This window comes from Rutilus rutilus (genome assembly GCF_951802725.1).
Source record: "Rutilus rutilus genome assembly, chromosome: 6".
NCBI lineage: Eukaryota > Metazoa > Chordata > Actinopteri > Cypriniformes > Leuciscidae > Rutilus > Rutilus rutilus.
In genome coordinates this window covers 23,178,018-23,199,514 of record NC_140214.1, presented here as the reverse complement: position 1 = coordinate 23,199,514, position 21,497 = coordinate 23,178,018, and the positions used below count along the sequence as shown (strand labels likewise).

Here is a 21,497-nt window from a genome sequence, read left to right as displayed (position 1 = left end):
TACAACTCAGTAGTCCCAGTGAGCAGCATGCCAGCTGTTGGCATGATCTGTTTGGCGGGGGGAAGGGAGGGACAGGTTGAATTTCAGGCCCTAAGTGTGGTTCATTTGCACATTTCTATATATAGATGGACAGACAGTAGCTGATAACTTGTGACAGCTGAGAAAGGAGGCCACACCAAAGAGGCACATCCTCCGCCATTTCTCTTTTAGAGTAACGGTGTTAATACAGTCAGTTCAGTTCTGCAGTGGGAGAGGACTAGGACACCCCTCCCTCCTACTGGAATCACATCAAACCATAACAAGATGGCCTCCATGTCAGTGGACCCAGTGACAGAGCCGCGGATGTACCAGCAAACTCTCCTACAAGATGGGCTCTGTGATCTCCTAGATGCTAACAAGTTTGTTGACTGTGTTCTGAAGATCAGAGACAAAGAGTTTCCTTGCCATCGGCTAGTGCTAGCCGCTAGCAGCCCTTACTTCAAAGCCATGTTCCTGTCAGACCTAGAAGAGAGCAAAAAGCGGGAGATTGTTCTAAAAGACATCGAACCTGGGATCATGGGAATGATCCTGAGGTACATGTACACCTCGGATATCAACCTGACTGAGCAGAATGTCCAAGACATTTTTATGGCGGCCAACATGTACCAGATTCCGTCAATCTTCAGCGTGTGTGTGTCGTTTCTGCAGCAGAAGCTTGTTCTCAGTAACTGTCTGGCCATCTTTAGACTGGGACTGTTGCTGGACTGTCCACGTTTGGCCATGGAGGCACGGGACTTCATCTGCGACCGGTATCCCCTCATCATTCGGGACCAAGACTTCCATCAGCTGGGTCCCAGTGAGTTGGCGGCTATCATCACATGTGACTCCCTGAATGTTGAACGAGAAGAGGCCGTGTTTGAATCTCTCATGGACTGGGTGGAGTATGACACGAGTGAGAGACTGAAAGACCTGCCAGAACTTCTACACTGCGTACGTTTCCGTCTTATGCCGACGAGTTACTTTAAAGAGAAAGTCGAGGGGCACAAATTGATCAGGATGGATCAGGAGCTCAAGAAGGAGCTCCAGCTTATCAAGGATGCACAGAAAGGACTGCTACATAGGGTCAAAAGGTCATCGCGCAGGAAGGAAGGCGCGGCGGCGGATTCTGAAGATGAGGATGAGGAGGGTTTGCTGCCGGGGATCCTAAATGACAACCCACGTTTTGGAATGTTTCAAACAGACCTTATATTGATGATTAGCGATGCAGGAACAGTGGCGTATGACATTGGTGCAAACGAGTGCTATATGGCGTCTTCATCCACCGAGATCCCTAAGAACCACTGCAGTCTTGTCACAAAGGAAAATCAGATCTTCGTCGCTGGAGGTCTGATGTACAATGAGGAGAACAAAGAACAGCCGTTCAGTTCGTACTTTCTTCAGGTAACACACAGGCATGTTTTGGGAATGTTGCTTTATGTGTTTGCCTTACAAATCAATGACTCAAAGCATCACCTTCCAAAAATACATTTGTGAGAATGACCCTCAGGGTCTATTTTGCTTCAGAACAGCTGTTAAAGCTTTGAACCTCATGTGTCATGTTTTTAATAATGCCCGCATGACACATTTTCCTCATGTTTTTCCCAATGAAACCTCTGAAGGGATTGTGTTGAAGGAATCAAACAATTATATTAGTACGAGAAAGGAACAGTGCTTTTGGATTATTATCTTTCAATCTGAGCTCTTGTTTACCCCACAGTTTGATCCCATGAGCTCTGAATGGCTGGGGATGCCCTCACTACCAAACCCTCGCTGTCTGTTCGGTCTGGCCGAGGCTGAGAACTCCATCTATCTGGTGGGAGGAAAAGAGCTGAAGGAGGGAGCACGTGCACTAGATTCTGTAATGATCTACGACAGACAGTGAGTAGCATCAGGAGATATCGCAACATGCAGCTGACTTGTTGCCTCGCTGACTGATCAGGTATTGCAGTCAGTGTTTGCGCAAAAAGGTATATCCCGAAACTGATTTCAGACAGTTTCAGGACAGTCTGAGGCAACAACAGTCTAATGGTCTAATGACAAAATAGAGATATCTTTGGTAATAGCTAAAATATTAATGTCTCACTAGAAATTAAATCAAAAGTGGAAAAAGTTGGTCAAAATCACACAAACTGACCACCAACCACAACTTTCAGACGCCATTTTTATTTTTAGCTAAATTGTCACGGAATTGAACAAACAGGCTTGTGGGATACCATAGGCAGCAAAGTATGCTATGCTATAACTATGCAGCCTTCAAAAATGGAAGACATCTCAGTAGAGTGAATGTGACATGATCATATGATTAAGATGTAGTTGCCTTCCTACCTCTGATGCTGCCCATGGATGCTGCATTTTTCAGATTATAGAAATTACTTCAATACAGCCATTAGGCTGCTTTCAAGAAACAAAAATATATTCTGTTTATGTGTAGGCTATACCGCACAACCATGTCTTTCTTCATGTTTATCCTCATTTTATAGCTCACCATCAGCCTAATGGTATGAAATTGATAAGTAAAGAGAGCACAGGTTTTTCCCCTCACATATCACTCTGGTAGATCAGGTTGAGTCCAGGTCAATATATTGTTGTTTGATATGGTTGAATTCTGATTTGTTTTCATTAATAATTTCATTATCACACAGGTCATTCAAATGGGGAGAGTCGGACCCTCTTCCATATGCAGTTTATGGACATGGAATCGTTTCACACAAAGGGCTGGTCTATGTGATAGGTGGAAAAACCGAGAGCAAGTGAGTAAAGAACCTGATTTTATTCTAATTTACAAACACATAGCCTATGCCAGGTTGTCCTCGGTTTTCATAACCGCATGACTTGAAATGTGATCATTCAGGAAATGCTTGAAGAGAGTCTGTGTCTATGACCCCACTAAGTTTGAATGGAAGGATCTGGCACCCATGAAAACTGCCCGCTCGCTGTTCGGCACCGCTGTACTCAAAAACAAAATCTATGTGGTGACTGGAGTTACTGATAGCGGCCTGACTAGCAGTGTGGAAGTCTACGACATCGCCAGCAACTCGTACGTGCCGCTCCTTTATCATATTATGTGTAAATTGCAAGCTCATGAGACATTATAACTCAGGTAAGTTGCTCACTTGTGTGTCTCCCGCTTAGCTGGTCGGAGTTTGTGGAGTTCCCTCAGGAGAGGAGCTCTCTTAACCTGATCGAACTGGGCGGCTGCTTATATGCTGTGGGGGGTTTTGCTATGATGCCCAAAGAGACCACCGAAAAAATGGAGCCCACTGAAATGAACGACATATGGAAGTGAGTATTTAGGTTAAAGAAACTGGTTTAATAAGATTTATTGAGCTGAGGAAGCTTGATCATATTTGAAACTAAAGTTGAGACATGAGGTTTGAACTTGTGATTTTCCTGACAGGTTTGACGAGGAGGAGAACTGCTGGAATGGGATCCTGAGGGAGATCCGTTACGCTGCAGGAGCCACAGTGCTTGGGGTGCGTTTGAACACCTTGAGACTCACAAAGTTGTGATCTACAGTTGTCATCTATAGACAAAATAATGCCGCCCACATTTTCATAAATGAGCAATACATACAGTACATACCACTGAATCATAATGAACAGCACAGACCTAGCTTGCTTTATGTTAATATAGTTTGTTTGTGGTAGATCTTAAGGTAGCCTATATACTGTGTCTGTAATAGATCAATGTTTTATACCCAAGTTGAAGTTATGAATTTCACTGGGTCAGTGTACAGAAGATCTTATATGATGCAAATAGTCTAAAAAGAGATTCTACTGTTTTAAGAAAAGGACGGAGACAAACACAAGACCATCTATTTTTTTCAAAATAATTCTTTGTTAGTCATATTGGGTAATTAAATGTTGAATAATTTGACCTTATTTAAATGTCCATGTACATTGATTTCTATCATTCTATTATATGTTATTTTAGACAACAACTTAACATTTTGCAATTATGACCAAGTGCAATGTTCTTATATTTAAAAGAGAGAGAAATAAATGGTAATGACTGAACAATAACCTAATATCCTGTAGACAATGACCAAACTAATAAATTAAAACACTAACAACAAAACACAGTTGTGTCTGTAGTAAATGTCCAAAGCCAAATGAAAGAGAAAAAAAGTTAAGGTGAAGGATTACAAGTGTTATTATTTTATATTATGTATGGCATCCTTTTTTCTTCTTTTTTTTTATTTTATACTGCTATTGACGTTCATGGTGGATCCCCAAGTTTTTTCCTCATGACTAATAGACAGCTGATGCAAACACAAACACTCTGGAATGAAGAGATCTGAACACCTCTCTGGTTTTGGAACATAGACCAAAATATTCATAGTTACATCAGCAGAAATTAAAACACTGCAGACATAAGATTGTAATAGCCAAACAACTCATGAAAAATATTAAAATGACTGCTGTGTAAAAACATTTAAAGATCTGAGACTATAAGATTCCTGCCTAAAAGTGCAAAATGACCAGTTAAAAACAATAAAAAATATATTTTTTTAATTCAGAAGACATTAGAGTCTGCATGAGACTGTGAGAAGTGGATGTATATTAAATAGAGGAGAATAACTGATTTTTTCCCCCCATTAATAATATAATACAATCTCTAATAATTCACCGGTTAAAGGAGCGCTGTGGTTTTTATGACCTACAATAACAGCTCAAGTTCAACCCAAAAAATTCAACCAAAAACCTCAAGGTTTTGTAACAAAAAAAAAGAGCCATAAATTCACTGACTCATAAATGTATCAGCTTTACAAGCTAACAACATACAAATTATAGTTATTATTATTAATGCTTCTGAAAACAATGAACATAAATGATAAAACTGTCACAAAATGTAAAGACTAAACAAATCCTTATGAAACCCTTCACACCAACAAGCTAGTAAAATAAAGTGCCAGAATCTACTGAATGCACATTTCCACCACCGACATGACCTGCGTTATTTACTCATGAATTCTCCATATACCTCTATCTAAATATAGCAGATCATCACCCCAAATACAAATAGTACTTATGGACAAACTCTGACGTAAAATAAAGCATCTAAAACTAATAAAATGTAAACTGAAAGCTATATAAATCGAATATGCTTTTGTCTATGTATTATTCTGTAAATATACTATACATAAAAGCCTATATGTATTACATTTAGTATGATACATCTGGGTAATAGTTTTAGGGCTCGACATTAAGCCTTTTCATGTGCTTGTCCATGTAAAAAAGTTGCTTGTCCGGATTCGGTTTTTGTGTTGTAGTAAATATAATTTATTCTGAAGCAATATTATCATCAGTGTTCAATCGGCTTTGATATATTTAAATCTGCATATTGTAATATCTGCACCTTTAAAGGAACCAGTTTCAAAAAATCCACTTGTCCCGGACAAGCGTTAATGTCGAGCCCTGCAGTTTTAGTATTTTACTTAATACTTTTTGCCTAACTAGGGTTTTTCATAGCACAGATAACTCTTGTCAACATTTAAGATGGGAATGGAAGGGATATTAAAATGAGAAAATGACATATGCAAACAAACAAAGGCTAACATGAAATCCCAGGCTCTTTGTTACATACAAAGTACCTCTGCATCACAAAGAAACAATATGCTAATACAGAGCAGTAGTTACAGATTCCTGGAGTCTGTCCTTCCAACTGCGTAGAGTGGCGTAAGGGAACGCAGCTGAGAATGTGACGGACCCCCGTCCACTGAGTGGAGAACAGATGATGGAAACGAGACTACGCCATGCAGATGTGGGCTGATATCTCTCAGTGTTTCCATCCCGACCGGCAGTTCTTGGTTTGCGGCAGCTTCCGTTTGACTGGTTACAGCGGAGGAGTCCAGCAGTGGAGGGTTCCTGACCTGGGAACACTTGTCTCGGTGAGCTTTCAGCATGTTGGAGAAGCGGAAACGCTGGCCACACGCATCACAGGGGTAAGGCTTCTCTCCCGTGTGTGTACGCCGGTGCCGCTTCATATTGGGTCGACTCGTGAAGCTCTTCCCACAGATCTCACATATATACGGTTTCTCTCCTAAAAAGAAACAGCAGGCCTCTTAGACTGACTGTATAAAAGATTTCAAAGTGCTGTACACGTGTAAGAGCGTCTCACCTGTGTGCGTCTTCATGTGTTCATCAAAGTACTGTTTCATACTGAAGTCCTTCCCGCACCACTGACACATGAACTGCTTGTGTCCGATGTGGATGCTCATGTGAGAGCGCAGCTGGTACTTATACTGAAAACGCTCACTGCAGACCTAAAGGAAAAAGGAGTGGACTAATTTAAAACATGGCCACAAATGAATAATTGATATTATAAAACAGACCGTTCTGGTCCTGGATGCTGATTGGTCAATTCAGATGTGCTAAAATACGCAATGTTATGATGCAAAAACACGTTCACCTGGTTATAGTTTATTATCACCGTGCAGAAACCATAGAATAACTTTCTTTTATTGTTTACTAGGTATCGTTATAGATTAGCTGATTCAAAACATTTGATATTTTATTGTAATTTCATTCTGTTAATGCTGTAAATAATACAGAACAGTGTTTCAGACTGATTCAAATCAGTAACTCTTCTTTTCTAGACCTATTTATTAAAAGAACTGACTCATTACTTTTTTTGCCAATTATTGCTGCTAACATACTGTATATAACCCCTGTAAAACATGATTTATGCCGCTGAAGGCACTTCACCGCTGCTGAAAACCGGTGCAGGAAACAATAATACAGGGTAGATTCTAATTATACAAATTATGAACATACTGATTACAAATATGAACTTTGTCTGATACATTTTTAAATAATAGAGTAAAAATGAATCTTGTGATTTTAAGATTTTATGTTGGAAATGTTGAAATAAAGATTTCGATTAATGTGAAAAACTATATTTTTTACCATGTCCTATTGTTTACATACATCGGGCACTCTATCCAAAGACTTTAGAAGTACTTTTGATTTAGCAAAAAGCCTGGGGTTTCATGGTTTTTTTTTTTTCATACGTCATATTAACTTGTGTTCTAATATTCATTGTAATATCCCTTTCATTTCCATATCAAATATTGACTGTGCTGATAGGCAAATTTATTAAGTAAAACACTAAAACTAGAAAAACACTAGAAATCTTGTGACGCTAAATCTTATAGTGAAAGAATGTCATAGCTTGTCCTACTTTATTGCTTATTGTTTTCATACCTCACACTGGAAAGGCTTCTCCCCTGAATGTTGGAGAGAGTGGACCTTCAGAGACATGCTTCTTTTAAAGGACTTGCCACATGTCTCACAGGTAAATGGCATCTCTTTTGTGTGGGCTAAAGACATGTAAAACAAGTAAGAAATTAGTCAGACAGTCAAAGCTTACTGTTTAGAGTATGAGAGAGACTGCGAGTAAAGATTTGAAAGTGAAAATGGCACTAACACCACTCACCGACCATGTGTTTGCGTACATGAGCCATTGTGTAGAATTTCTTCTCACAGATCTCACAAGTGTACTTCTTCTCAGCATAGCCATGGACAATCTTATTGTGCTCATGAAGTGACCAGAGCTTCCTGAAAGCTTTTCCACATGTTAGACACTACAAAAATGAAACAAACAACGGTAAAAACCAATAAAATCATGTCACCATGAAATCATAATTGACAATTCTTGTTTTTATAGAATATAGCGTTTAGTGTTTATAATAAATGATTTACCAGTGCACGTTTTTAATTTTTAATTTTTGTAAACGAGGGCGGGACATCCTGTCACTCAAATGTTTTGACATTAATAAATATGTAAACATATTAACAAATAAAATAACACATAAATATGTACTCTCTGTATTCATGTTGGTTTCATACAAAGAATTATACCTTTTTCAGGATTTATTTTCAAAAATGTTTAAATATATATATTAGTAAGTTTTAGGAGAGTCCCATCACATAAGTTTTGTTTGGGATGCACCACATGACTGATTTGGCTGACAAAAGTTTTTCAAATTGTAATAAGCAGTTAAACTTTTCTTTTTAAAAAAAAAAGAAATTATAATAAAAAGCCAAACTACTTTTTCATTATTTCATTATTTTAATTAGGCGTGATATCAGGACAGTTTTAACACCCTGACTTTTTTTTTTACTTTATACCCCCCATCAAATTTGTTTTTTTTTAATATATATATTTTTTTACTAATAATACAGAATATAAAAAATGTATTAATACAGAAATTGCATGCATTCCAGTATGTTCATCTTAGAATAGGTATATTTAAGTCACTGTATTTTTAAATGTATTTTGAATAAATGAATAGATCAAAAGAGCCCACCTGTATGCTCTTCTCACAGTCGGTCTGCTGATGCAGCAGTAGCTCACTTTCCAGAAAGAAGCGTTTTCCACACTTGTCACAGATATGCATGCGGTTATGCGTCACGTTCATGTGTTTCTCCAGGTACCAGCGGTTGTTGAACGTCTTGGGGCACCTCACACAGGTGAAGCTCTGAAACTTCAAGCTATCCTGGTCCAGACGCTCCTCCCCGCTCCCAACCTGAGCCGTCCCTTGCCTCCCGCGGCTTCTCTTGGAGACCATCGCTAAAGCATCAGCAGAGTCCCGGGTTTGTCGTAGTGATCTTTCAGATATGAATACAGGTAATGCATGGTCACCTTCCTCCTCACTGGTGCCTTCAAGTCTCACATCATCATCATCATCATCTTCACTTTGTTCACCTTCCTCCTCCTCCAAGGCCACACTGTCTCTTGATTCCTCAACAGTGTCATCGCTCCTCCTTCCTTTTCCAGGAAGCTGTTGTGCTGAGGGTGACTGAGACTGAGCGTTGCCCTCTAAACCTTTGGACACGTTAAGGGTCTGGTTGTTCAAATTCAACTCTACAATTATTTGCTCTCCGTTAAATGAACCAAGTTCTTCCGAGTCCTTCAGGTTTCTTGTTTCCTTCCCTTCTACTTTACAAGCGCCTACTTGCACTTGGCGCCCTTCGCCAACTTGAACAGTATATGAGTTCTCTTCACTTTTCCCTCCATAGATTCTGGCACAGGAGGGGTCCTTCTCTTGCTTGATCTCCATGTGAAAGTTGGAGTTTACTGAGGTGCTGTTGCTCCAGCTCTGAGCCCTTACTTCCTGTTTGGCTTGGTCCACACCGGGACTGATTTCCAGCGAGCCTCTAGTAATGAGTTCACTGCAAGAAGTGGCGATGTTGCTCATCTGGAGCACCGTGGCAGCTTTGAGCACGTCCTGGGCATTGCAGCTGGAGACCAGCAGCTTGGAGGTGTAGATGAAGTTGAGGATTTGCTGCAGGCCTTGAGGCTGGAGGGCCTCCAGAGAGAGCTCCACATGCCGCAGCTCCTTGCTCGACGCAAAGAGTGAGTGGAAGAAGGGGCTGTAGGCTGCTAGGACACCCTTGTGGGCCTGGAACTGGAAAGAAGTCTGGTGGTGCAGGAGGACGATGTCCACGTCACATAGATCTGGTTGGAACAGACGTTGCTTGTTCAGCCTGTCCATCAAGAAGGTGCAGTGAAGGGCCTCATCCTCAACGAGGGAGAACTCTGCAGATGGGTGCTCAGCAGTTTTCTCCACTATAAGCTGCAACAGAGCATCAGATTTCATTGAGACGCACATCAATTTGACATTTTAAATAGTAGATATTGATTTACATTGCAATCAAACAACAGGCAGGTGTAATTGTCATTTTAAAGGCAGCTGTTAAGCATATGATATTATCTTTTTTTTATTATTATTATTATTCTAATAATGTAAAACTATTTCTATTAAACACTTTATATATATATGTGTGTGTGTGTGTAGAGTGTCTTAATATAGGCTAATCAATAATCATCCAATTATCCAGATAAGCAGTGAAGATATCCAACATATTATTATATTATGATGATTTTTAAATATTATATTAAAATATTATATATGTTATGTTTATAGTATCTAAATGATATACAGGCTTTCCAACTGTCATATTATAATCATCCAATTATCCATGTAAGCAGTGCAGATATCCAAAATATTATTATATTATATTAAGATGATTTTTAAAGATATGAAAGAACATGTAAAGCTGCTTTTATATTTAATAAAGATGGTCCCTCACAAGCAAATATTATATACATGTTATGTTTAGAGTATCTAAATTATATATAGGCTTTCCAGCTGCCATAATATAATCCAATTATCCACACAGTAAGTAGTGGAATATGAAATATTACACAAAGATTTTTATTTTTTTATTTTATGATGTCAAGTTTGATATTTTTCCTTATAATGTATAGCTGATTTTATATTATATATATTTTTTTATTTTAAGATCTGACGTTCTACCAGTAGCTTACTACTTGATATATCAACATTATTGCAAACAGTCAACATTGCTAATTTAAGTTGCAGTATTGTTCAAAGTCATGAGCTGGACCGGCTAACGTTACTTTATTGTGCATTAAAATTAGATCAGATGTTTGAAACTATTTTTTTACATCAGCATCTTATCAAAAAGTCGCAATAAGTTGTCGAGGATCTCCCCAGATGTGCGAACTGCATGACATCAGCACATCTGTATGACAAGCACTTCGTCATTCAGATGTGACTGATGCATGTCAGATTGCACAGGCCTACGAAACCTCAGAGGTATGCAGGTAATAAACAGAAAAAGGGTCTTACAACCATGGTGATTCAGTGCTTTCTGCCTCGAAGGAGTACCGTCTCCCCTCCTTAGCATTTCAGTGCATCGTTTTCATGAAAACAGCTGTCATTCATATCCCCGCTGTGCTTTTCTGTTTAGAAATCTGTCCTTTTTCGCCATGTCCGCACGCAGAGGGCTCGCACTCTCAACCAGGGAGTGATGGTGATTGGAGGTCGAAAATCATATGGGTCGTTTTGTCTGAATCTTTAAAGCGACAGGGACGTGATTAAAGGAGGGAAATATACAGTCAGCATCTTTCGACGCAAATTGTAATTACAAATGGAAAGAACGCATTTTTGAACGTCTTCAAACGGTTCCCTTGAGCACCTGGCGCCAGCTGCGCAGTCACAGCAGCACAGCCCATGGCAGCGGGGTCAGCGAGTCCACAGCGGAGTTAACCGGTTCACCGCAGACAGACAGACAGGCAGCGTGGAAGAGCTGCAGAGCGCCACTCTGGCCACGAGGTGTCGCTAGAACACCGTTTCTGTTAGACGCCTTTATCGAAATCATCGTTGCACTCACAGCTGTGGTTTCATTAAAAGAATGTTACTTTTCATGTTTTGATTGTTATTATGTTGGCTTGACAAATCACAAACTGATCTACTTTTTAGAATTCTCTTTCTTCTTCGGTAAAGCTGTTAAACAGTGCCACAGCCACCAAACTCGCCTCAGACCTGTACTGAACTCGAGTTGCTATATCGGGTTGCTATATCTTTTCTAACTGATCCGACGGTTTTCCCATAGACTTACATTGACTGAATGTTCAAATGAAATGAGCCAAGACTGTTCAAACTCCAACTGACAAAATTTTAATTTTAAACTGCCAGAAGCCCATTGGACTCAGAGCCTGTAGGGACTGTGATGACGAATTTTAGCGGTATCGGCATCTTAAATCCTACATTAAGTTTTTTATATTATTTTTTTATGTTAATTTATAACACTATACGTAGTATAATATTACCTTTGCATCAAATTACCAAATAAATAAATAAATAATAATTTTTAGCTATCGCTGCTGTGAGGTTGTTTCTATACATAACAGATACATAACAGGCTATATGTTATGGTTTCTAATTCAGGTAGTAGCCTACAGTTGAAATCTATTTATCTCTTCTGACTGCCGTTATCAACCTCTCTCTATTTTTTAAATATAAATGTAATGCATTCTCCCATGCACCCAACTATATGGAGGCATTATTGGGTCAGATTTAAAACAAATGCCCAATCCTAAATACCAAATTCATTTTCGACTTAGACTTTTAGTTTTCGACTTAGACTTTTAGTTTCAAATTTAGACTTTTAGTTTTCGTTTAAGACTTTTAGTTTTAGACTTTTAGTTTTAAATCTGGCCCAATAATCCCTCCATACAACTGCTGCTGTAACCCATTAAGCATTAAATTATCAACAAAGATTAGAATCATTAGACACCAAAAATGTCCTCAACAACATGGTGTAAGAGGAAGGTTGTAAATCTTAGTGATTTTCACACTTTATGAGTAAGCTTAGGTTAATTCACAAATATCCATAAATCATAGGGACTATAACCTGATGTCAGTATAGGGCATCTAATAATAAGCCTCTCAAACAAAGATGTTTATAGTTGTAATAATGAATTATGAGAATTTAATTATAATATGCCATAGTCTTTAAACAGTCCATTTGTGAAGTAGTTGAGGCTTTTGTTATAAGAGGGGGTTTCATGCTTTCATTAATATTTATATCTAATTAACATGATGTGATTCTAGGCTTGGTTTCCAGCCCTCCCCCCATGGGAGTGCATTCATTTCATTGAAATCCTCAGGAGTCACTGCCTCCTGTTGGCTCATTTGCTCACAATAAAATAAAACATTTTGTTTATGTATTGGAGATCTCTCTGTAATTTTAAACCAGGCTTGGCCATTCTGAGTTCGGTAATCTGTCTGGTGGGACATCAACGAGCTGCCTGGTATTCACACATTGAAAATGTTATATGTAGAGTTAGGGCTAAACAAAGGGATAAGGAGAGAGAGAGAGTTACGAGAATAATTTAAGAAGGGATTTGGTAGATAAATAAATGAGAGATGTGTTTCAGACGGGAGGTAAACAAAGATGAGATCTCTCTCACCTTTCACTGGGTCTGGTTTCTCTCACTCCATCATTCTTGCTCAAGATTTGATTGTCATCTTAGCAGTAATGTCTCTAGCAGGCGTTTTCATGATTTTTTATTTTTTTTTAACTTCAGGAGAAATCTGAAATCCACAATAAATGAAAACAAAGCAGTTGCTATTGTGGTTGATTTAATGCCAGAATTAATACAATGTGTGTTTTGGGACCCTTGTGTATATGAATACCTACCACAGAAAAAAAAAAAAAAAAAAAAAAACATTTGTCATAATTTTTATATGATTAATCAATCTATATATATATATATACACACACACACACACACACACACACACACACACACACACACACACACACACACACACACACACACACACACACTCATGGGCAAAAATAAATACATAAAATAGGCCAAACCAAAAAAAAATATGAAGTGGTTGTTTAATGGTCTAGACTCTAAACCATTTTAATCACAAATTACTGGTTAGGAAATGATCAAGAATTGCACAAATGCAGTAAATTAGCACGGAATAGCCTTCCCCAACTTGCAGACAGCTTTTTCCTGAAGAAGAGTCAGTGTTGTTCCACTCAATGTTGATGGCTTTAAAAAGTTAAATGTTCGTTTGAGTTTAATGAGAGACCAAATATTCAAATTTGGACTCTGAGGCCAAAACATGAGTCTGACGGACTTGTTCTCAAGCCACTTCTTGGTTGTCTTTGCATTTTGGGCAGGAGCGTTGTCTTGTTGAAAAATAACATCTGATCATTCCTCTTCAGATAACAACTTTTTCCTTGAGGAAAGCAAGCCATCCTGCAATATTCTCCAGTTACTCCAAAGCATTAAATAACTTTTTACAATACCAGATTTTGCACCAATACCAGCAGCTAAAAAGGCTCCCCACACAATGACACTCTTCCTCCATGCTTCACTGTGGTAGAGATGCATTTATTATTATATTTCTCGAAGACACCGCTCTGGATCATCATTTCTGTTTTTGATGTTTTTCTGAGACAGCAATGGCTTTTTAAGTAATGCATTTGATACAATTGTGCAAATTTCCTGACCAATAATAAATAAGAGACAATTAAAAGATTAAAAGAGTGTGTGTGTATATACTTTGAAGGCAATTACCTACTAAAATTAAGTTTTATTTAAAATAAATTAAATAAAACTCGTTTAAATCGCTTATTGGTGATGTTGATGATCGTTAAATAGAAAATAGAAAAATAACTGAAAATAAATAATTTAATAGAAAAGACATAGGACCTAATGTAATCAAACTGATCTGTATACTTTCTATGACAACATCCACAATACACTTTCAAAAAAACAGCAACAACACTCTTATAGGGACATTTTCTCTTAAATGTACATCTTATTCACACTACAAGAACTGTGCATGCAAACATGCAGGAGCATTTTCACGCCAGCAACTATGACTAACAATACGCATGTACTTCTGACAGCTAAAAAGATCTTGGACTAAATATCCTCTTTAGAAAGACCAATCTCATAAAATAATGCATCTACAATTGTCTTTATGCAACAGTGCAGTTACACAACCCATGTAAATGTTAACATAGACCTATACAATTACACTATAAATCACTATCATAAAACACACAGAATGACGCACTATACTTCAGCTGCACAAGTAAGCTTGCTTTTATGACTCTCAATGAGAGACGTTTGTGTTTGTCCACATGTCCACAGACATGCAAGCACATGACAAAAATGGGTAGGACGCAAAAACAGGATTGTAGCAGAATGTCAGTCTGTCTGAATCACATGACTTTTTTCCTGGAATAAGGAAGGAGATAAAAATAAAACCTGGTCACAAGAGACCTAAAAGGTCACCTTTCAGCTTTACAGATTATTAAGAGTCTGACAAATATTGAGCAGCATAATGAGGGCAGGGGAAACAGAAAAACACAACAGACAGATACCAACAAGAAGAAGATTAATGCCTGTGGTGGTGTCGTGCACCAAAATGGGGCGATGGATGGGGACCACGAATCAAACGCTTCTTCTTCAGCAAAATCACTCTGATCGCATCCTTGTACTAAAGACAGCGTCCTTTGCTGTTCGGAGTCAGTAGTTTAATGAAACACAATCAAACCTCAAAGAGTCCATTTTACCCGCATGTTTCCCTCCTGATCGATGAGTTTGAAATGATGGCTATGACCACCATCACATGCCAAAACATCCCCATAAGCCTTGAGCTGCACGGTTTCCCGCATGTTCCTGCTGAGCAGTGAGATGCGCAGTTCCTACAGGAATGACGAAGGAGCTGCACCCTGCAGATGGTGGAGGTGGTGCGGTGTACTGCACAGATTCATTGCTTTCTGTGTCCCGTTATAAACGGAGCATCGCTCGGCATTCAGACGGTGGAGAAGTCATCTTGGCAGGCGGAAGCGCGACGTGTGGTCGGGCTGCACTTCGTCATCATAGTGATTTGGGAGCTGAAGTTGAGGCCGTTGCTTGCCATTGAGGGCTGCTGGTACTTGGTATCAGCTCCCAGAAATCTCTGCATGTGCCACCGCCTCCACTTTCGTTTAATCTCAGACTGAACCTGGACAGAAAATTACAGTTATTTGTGTTCAAAGATTTTTATAATCACAAGAAACAAATTCACTCATGTGTTTTGTGAAATAAAATTCTGGTCATATTACCTCTCCATTTAGAAAACAGTACAGGACAGCGACACAAAATCCCTTAAGAAAAAAAAAGTCAGTCATAGCAACAAACAAATAAAAAAAAACTAGAATATATATATATAGAATATACATTCATGATTTAATCAGAATCAGTTTTAATTATAAATCAAATGAAAGAAATTACCATCTTAGACCACAAAATCAATGTTATATGTGACCCTGGATCACAAAACCAGTCACAAGTCGCACGGGTATATTTGTGGCAATAGCCAACATAAGTTGCATGGGTCAAAATTATCGATTTTTTTTTTTTATACCAAAAATCATTAGGATATTAAGTAAAGATCATGTTCCATTAAGATATGTTGTAAATTTCCTACCGTAAATATATAAAACATTTATTTTGTGAGTGAATGCAGCAAAATTTAAAGGCGATTTTCTCAATGTTTCGATTTTTTTGCACCCTCAGATTCCAGATTTTCAAGTAGTTGTACTTCGGCCAAATATTGTCCTGTTGTCCTAAAAATTGACCCATGTGACTGATTTTGTCGTCCAGGGTCACATATTTAAATTTCAACTCATCTGACTTCAGAAAAAGATGGATTTAAGGCCATTTTTGTATATCCTCATTCAACCTTTTCATCTAGCTGCATAACAAACATCGAGGGAATAATATCACCGCTGGCAGATCCCACGGTGAGTCTATTGCTGTGGCCAATCTTAGTATTCTTATTGGCATTTAAGAAATCCAAACTAGATAAGTAATTGCTTATAGAAGAGTGCAGCTGTGGGTAAAAACATGTTTCAGTCCCCTGCTGCCTACCTGGAAAGACCCCAGGATCAAGTCAAACACCAAACGCACGTAAGACGAGATGCGATGATGCATAAAGGCAAAGATTATGTAGTTTATTCCAAACAAGGGAATCAAAAGTAGAGTTGATTTTGCAAGTCTCCTGTAAATCGAAAGAAATGGCATATGTTGGAATACTTTTGTGTTTATATTGTGCATGCAAGACCGCGGTGTCTATGATCTAACGCAAAAACTCACGAGTACTGGTGTGATTCATTTCTCCCAATATCCCGGGAGCTGATTTTCTGACGAAGTATCCGTATGATACAAATGAAGAGAATAAAGTTCATCTAGGGAAAAACAGAATAAACAGATTATGACCTATTTGAATATTGCATTCACCACTTGCCAAATTAGTTTATTTTATATTGCCATATTAGAATTTAATGCTGGTGTACGGCCACTCACCAGTATCGTTATCAACGTAGGGGTTTTTATAATCCACCACAGATCATCGTCAATAAGATCCCAGCATCTGTTAAAAGGAAATAATAGCTGTAGAATGAATCTACGGTGATGGAGCAAAACATTTGGGTTCTGAAAGTAAAATTCTCATTCATTTTCTGCATAGAGAAATTAATTTTCGGCAATACTGTACAAACCTTGAGCTACAAGGTTGTTCATGCCGTTATCAATCTATCTCTATATTTTTTCCTCTTTTTGAAAGATGTGAAAACATTTGTGGAGTTTTTCTTATGCTATTTGAGCACATGGGAACACCAAAAATATATTTAATGTATTCTCTCATTCACCGCTATAAAGGTTTACCCAACTATGACGACTTCCGCTTCTGAGAAACCCGGAAATGTGAAAAGAGTCAATCCTGAAGAGTTAAACGTCACTTTTACCATTGAAACAAAGCTGATTGATATAGAAATTTCTTAAACTCTTTGTTAAATAATTGTTTAAAATTCAAAATGAATGTGGAAAAACATTTCCAGACCCAAGGCTGCTAAAAAAAGTGGACGATCACTGTTTGAACGTATGTTGCATTCCACAGTCTACATGTAGATTTAATGCAAAAACAAATTATGAAATTCTTTTAAATGGTGCAATGAAGAAGAAAATATCCACATAATTATTTTCAAATGTCCACTCCTATGAGCTCTGTTCTAAATATAGACTACTGACCTCCATACCGGCATGTAATTTATCATCAAGGAACAGCCTTGAGTGAAATTTACAGTGTCAGCTATACTGTAGCTATCGGCAAAAGGTGTGCAGAAGACAGAAATTCAACTGAGCTCATAAACTCATACAAATAGTTACATCCTTACTCCATTTGTTACTCTTAGGTAACGGTGGCTACAACAAGTATTTTTTATATGGCTTTATAGTAGCAAAGTGCAGTTCTCTGAACAAGCTCCATTTACTTACCCAATATCATGTAAATAAGCTTTTGTGATGCTCCAGATTGTTATGAAGACACCCGGAACTCCTGTAACACACATATCGACTATAAATATTATCAATATTTGAATACACACAATTTTGACAAATGAAGGCATGAATGAAGGCATATTTCCAGGGATTCCTTATTTAATTGGCCGACACAACCATTAGGAATTCAATAAAACAAGTGGGATTTCCAGTTAGCCTCAAACCTTAATTGATCCTGAGATACAGATCGGCGCCTGCTTATCACAATATACAATCCTTAATTTAAAGAAATGTGAAACTTTTTCCAACACAATACAGTGACGTCAATGTAAAGGTTAATTGTTAAATCTCGAGTGTATACATGGACAAGGTCCTATTGACTTTAGTGATCAATTTTTCATTCATATTTGACAGGCGTTTCTCTCCTGTCGTGAAGAGTTACGAGACTGAGGGGCCATATATCTTAATTTCACTGGCACTGAGATACATGCACATACACACCCCATCCAATGAGAATGTACCACCAGAAGTACTTCCTCTCAGAGAAGAAGGACACAGCCAGGAGAGTGTGCAGATACAGACCCTCCACCAGTAACCAGAAGAAACTGGCTATGACGCCGTACTGGAAGAAAACCATCGCAGCCTTGCAGCCCACCTGTAAAATGCAGAGAGGATTTTGTTTAGAACTATTATGCACTTGTGTATATTATAACAGGAACTGCGGTCTTGCATGTTTACCATGTACTTAAACAAAGGGAATGCCTTTGCGCTGGTGTGTTGCATGCGCTTAGCACTAGAAGACATTGTGCAATACTTCTAAAGAGGGGCATTAAAAAGAGTGTAAACACATATAAAGAACTCCGCATGCTGGTCTGTTAATGTTTGAAACTTGTAGTGCACTGACTGTTCAGATATACTACATGTAATTATCACCCAGAATTGTTAATAATTATTGCAATAATCACACAGACATAAACAATCTATATAGCGAATCCATTTTAATTAACAACAATATCCAACTAAGCCTGATTCCTCTACGGGCCGCTTAAATGTCAAACATGTTGTGACCTTGCAAGGGTGTTTACGGAGGGGATACCGTGCCATCATGAGTGTTTGAGCACCCTGTTGTGACAGATGTGACATATTCTGTTGGCCAACAGCTGCGTCCAGACTACTCAAAACACTCAGAGTGTTTATACAGGAAAACACACAGAGAACACACTATTAAACCTTTACACACACAGGCCGTCGAAAATGTAAGCTTTTCTAATAACCCTTTATTATCTAATAACTCTTTATTAACGAAATGTTATTACTTCGTGATTTTTTTTTTTTAAATCCGAGCACAACACATATGCTATTAATGAATATGAAAATGGCACTAAACAAGCCAAACATTACCATGATGCTGGGTAAATACAGCGTCGACCATATCCGGATGAGGGAGGTCATTTACAAACTCTTCAAAGATCTTAAAGGACTGCTCAAACATGGCTACGCCTCGCCACAAAATGAGATTAATGAGCACTTTACCAACCAACATTTAAAGAGCAAACCTTATGACAAAACATTAGAGCAATTTACTCCTGACAGTGTATCAATTGTGGGAGTCTGTGCTGTTTGTTTCTTACGTTAAGAGGGGGTAAAAATCAATTGCTTTCACCAGGTGCAGTTACATTCAGCTAAGAAAGCAGAAATAAAATAGAACGCAACCAAATACACCTATGACCTAATGAATGTGCTTTATGTGGTAATATTCAAGTGAAAAATATGATTTAAAATCATTAATCAAACTGGCTTACATTGGGTTACAAAAACATTAGTCATTTTTGTTAGTTCGGTTAAAAAAGACCTCCTTAAGGTAACAGTTGCCTGTTAATACGTTTTACAGTTCACCAGGAAATATAATTGTAAAATTTCTCTGCAGTTATCTCTGCAGTACTTCATTCTGATTAGTCAATGGCAGAATTCAGAGGTTCGATTTTCATCAGTCAGGCCTTGGGCCGGAAGTAAAATTCCCATTCATTTTCTACATAGGGGTCGCTTATTCAAAACAAAAACAAACGCGTAGCTTGATGAAGCCGTGAATGAGCGTGGAATCATGGGAGTTGTCGTCTTTACCTCCACAGCAGATGAAAAGCCGTCCGACGGGTTAATGTATTAAGAGCTCAGTTAATGTTTTAAAGTTTTATTAGCGTTACAGTGGTATGAAGCAGGACGGGCCGAGCGACTGGGACATTTTACATTTCTGTTTTATTATGTTTATATGACGCTCCTTTCATTTTGTTGTTTATGCATATTTTACAATCAAAGTTATGTTAAATGCCTGCCACCTTCTGCCCTAAACTTGAACTTTGTTACAGTAATATTTGATCGCTTAAAGGGTTACTTCAGGATTTAGCATTAAGCTTTGTATTAGTAGAAAACCTATAGTATTTTCGAATTACCATGCTTTCCACCCTCATATCCCCCTGAGACAAGAGATTTATGTATTTTTTGTCTGGAAAAAATCCTCCGATGACGCAAAAATCGTCATTTTGTTTTTGTTGTTTTCAACAACTGCGCACTCTTACCGGTAGGCGTGGCCTCCTAAGGCAGCGAAGCAAGTGCATTCTGGGAGTTGTTGTCTTTCATCCACATAAGCCAACAATACATTTTCTGGCTTTTCTCAGTCTAGAAAGCTCCAAATTCAAAAATTTCTTCACATTTCTTCTACTTAAATTACCTATTTTAAATACACATTCATCTTCCCAGAGGTGAAGTATCCCTTTAAATTCACATAATTGACATAATAGTGTTGTCTGATTGACTTTTTGGGTACAAACTTGTTACTCACGGTAAATCAAGAAAACAAGAGATTCAAACAAAAAGACTAACCGTGTTGAGTTGAACCGTAACAATTAGTTGTCTGTCGATAAAGGTATCCAAACAGCTGCTCACCTGTCTAATAAAACTCATAATACATTAAAGCATCTGGTTTCAACAGAAAACCAGAAATCAAGGGTACCGCGGAAATGGCGTCATCATGACACGGGACATTACACTTGTTAAAAAGCGTATTTCTCTGGATGTAAACATTGTTTATATGCTACCTTGCTTAAAAACCACTTACAGATCTATAGTGGCAGTCATCAGGTTCCCCCACCTCATACAGGACAACATCCTTCATTATTACAGCCACAGCCTTCAGTATAAAGGACATGAACAGGTGAATATGGATGTAGTTCCTTGTGCAGTGCAGTTTTCTGGAAAGCAAAGACAGAAAGAGACTCAGTGGTTTGTTTTTTAACATAATAAATGATATGCAAAAACAAAATTAACCAAGTGCTGAAGTTTACATAATAGGCTCTGCATAAACACTGTGTTCCAAATTATTATGCAAGTGACAAATCAGTAGGATTTCGCTACAATAAACATTCATATTTGAGTTTTTCAAAGAAAGTGTTTGTTTGTTTTATTTCTTGTATCTTTTTAGGTAACTGGTATCAATCTCAGACGGGTTTGTTGAGTATTTTGCCAGGTCTTCTTAGGTAAATGGAAAACCTTAAGTAAAATTCTCACACTCTTAAGGTTTTAGGTGCTTAAATAATATAAAATACACGCAGTCATGTTATTAACAAACTTTGTATGTGGATGGTACCACAAAAGAAATAAATAAAACAAGCAAGCAAACAAATAAATCTAATGAGGGAGCATGCCCTGGGACCCCGCTAAACGGTTAACACTTCAAACAATCTCACTTCCCAATATTCCATCCCAAATCATCACCCGCTAGACGTCACAGTCTTGTTGGAGCGGGGTAGCCA

General features: G+C 38.1%; 3 protein-coding genes across 6 annotated transcripts in view; 1 reads left to right on the top strand and 2 right to left on the bottom strand.

The window, feature by feature from the left end:
• The first annotated feature begins 214 nt into the window (after positions 1–214).
• Positions 215–5,145, top strand: klhl40a (kelch-like family member 40a). The gene is made up of 6 exons (XM_084411442.1): positions 215–1,419; positions 1,736–1,896; positions 2,661–2,768; positions 2,870–3,055; positions 3,151–3,300; positions 3,416–5,145. The coding sequence occupies exons 1-6, from the start codon at positions 304–306 to the stop codon at positions 3,525–3,527; spliced, it is 1,833 nt and encodes a 610-aa protein (XP_084267568.1). The 5' UTR covers positions 215–303; the 3' UTR covers positions 3,528–5,145.
• Positions 5,146–5,276: 131 nt separating this feature from the next.
• Positions 5,277–11,045, bottom strand: zbtb47a (zinc finger and BTB domain containing 47a). Of its 2 annotated transcripts, none has more exons than XM_084411440.1 (6): positions 10,679–11,045; positions 8,330–9,598; positions 7,456–7,603; positions 7,224–7,339; positions 6,139–6,283; positions 5,277–6,060 (listed from the first exon to the last, which is right to left on the bottom strand). In XM_084411440.1, exons 1-6 carry the CDS (start codon positions 10,682–10,684, stop codon positions 5,654–5,656), a joined length of 2,091 nt encoding a protein of 696 aa, XP_084267566.1. In that variant the 5' UTR covers positions 10,685–11,045; the 3' UTR covers positions 5,277–5,653. The 2 variants fall into 2 exon arrangements, with proteins under 2 accessions (XP_084267566.1, XP_084267567.1); XM_084411441.1 differs by having other exon boundaries at positions 10,682–11,045.
• Positions 11,046–13,730: 2,685 nt separating this feature from the next.
• Positions 13,731–21,497, bottom strand: part of vipr1a (vasoactive intestinal peptide receptor 1a) — a 35,798-nt gene continuing 28,031 nt past the window's right edge. For 2 of the 3 annotated variants that reach the window (XM_084410416.1, XM_084410414.1), the window contains exons 6-13: positions 20,804–20,936; positions 18,193–18,346; positions 17,689–17,749; positions 16,720–16,786; positions 16,510–16,601; positions 16,285–16,414; positions 15,477–15,518; positions 14,033–15,376 (exon numbers count right to left, since the gene is read on the bottom strand). In XM_084410416.1, the coding sequence (XP_084266542.1) occupies positions 15,185–15,376; positions 15,477–15,518; positions 16,285–16,414; positions 16,510–16,601; positions 16,720–16,786; positions 17,689–17,749; positions 18,193–18,346; positions 20,804–20,936 (871 nt within the window). In that variant the 3' untranslated portion in view covers positions 14,033–15,184. Of the gene's footprint in view, positions 15,377–15,476; positions 15,519–16,284; positions 16,415–16,509; positions 16,602–16,719; positions 16,787–17,688; positions 17,750–18,192; positions 18,347–20,803; positions 20,937–21,497 lie in introns of all 3 variants that reach the window. The other variant, XM_084410415.1, reaches the window with a different exon arrangement.

Excerpts from the sequence above, each read along its gene's own strand:
- klhl40a (XM_084411442.1), top strand. The coding sequence starts at position 304 with ATGGCCTCCATGTCAGTGGACCCAGTGACAGAGCCGCGGATGTACCAG. Across the intron at positions 1,897-2,660 it reads GTAATGATCTACGACAGACA|GTCATTCAAATGGGGAGAGT; the intron begins GTGAGTAGCATC and ends ATTATCACACAG. Across the intron at positions 3,056-3,150 it reads TACGACATCGCCAGCAACTC|CTGGTCGGAGTTTGTGGAGT; the intron begins GTACGTGCCGCT and ends TCTCCCGCTTAG.
- zbtb47a (XM_084411440.1), bottom strand. Across the intron at positions 7,340-7,455 it reads TGTACGCAAACACATGGTCG|CCCACACAAAAGAGATGCCA; the intron begins GTGAGTGGTGTT and ends ACATGTCTTTAG. Across the intron at positions 6,284-7,223 it reads AGAAGCCTTTCCAGTGTGAG|GTCTGCAGTGAGCGTTTTCA; the intron begins GTATGAAAACAA and ends TTTTTCCTTTAG.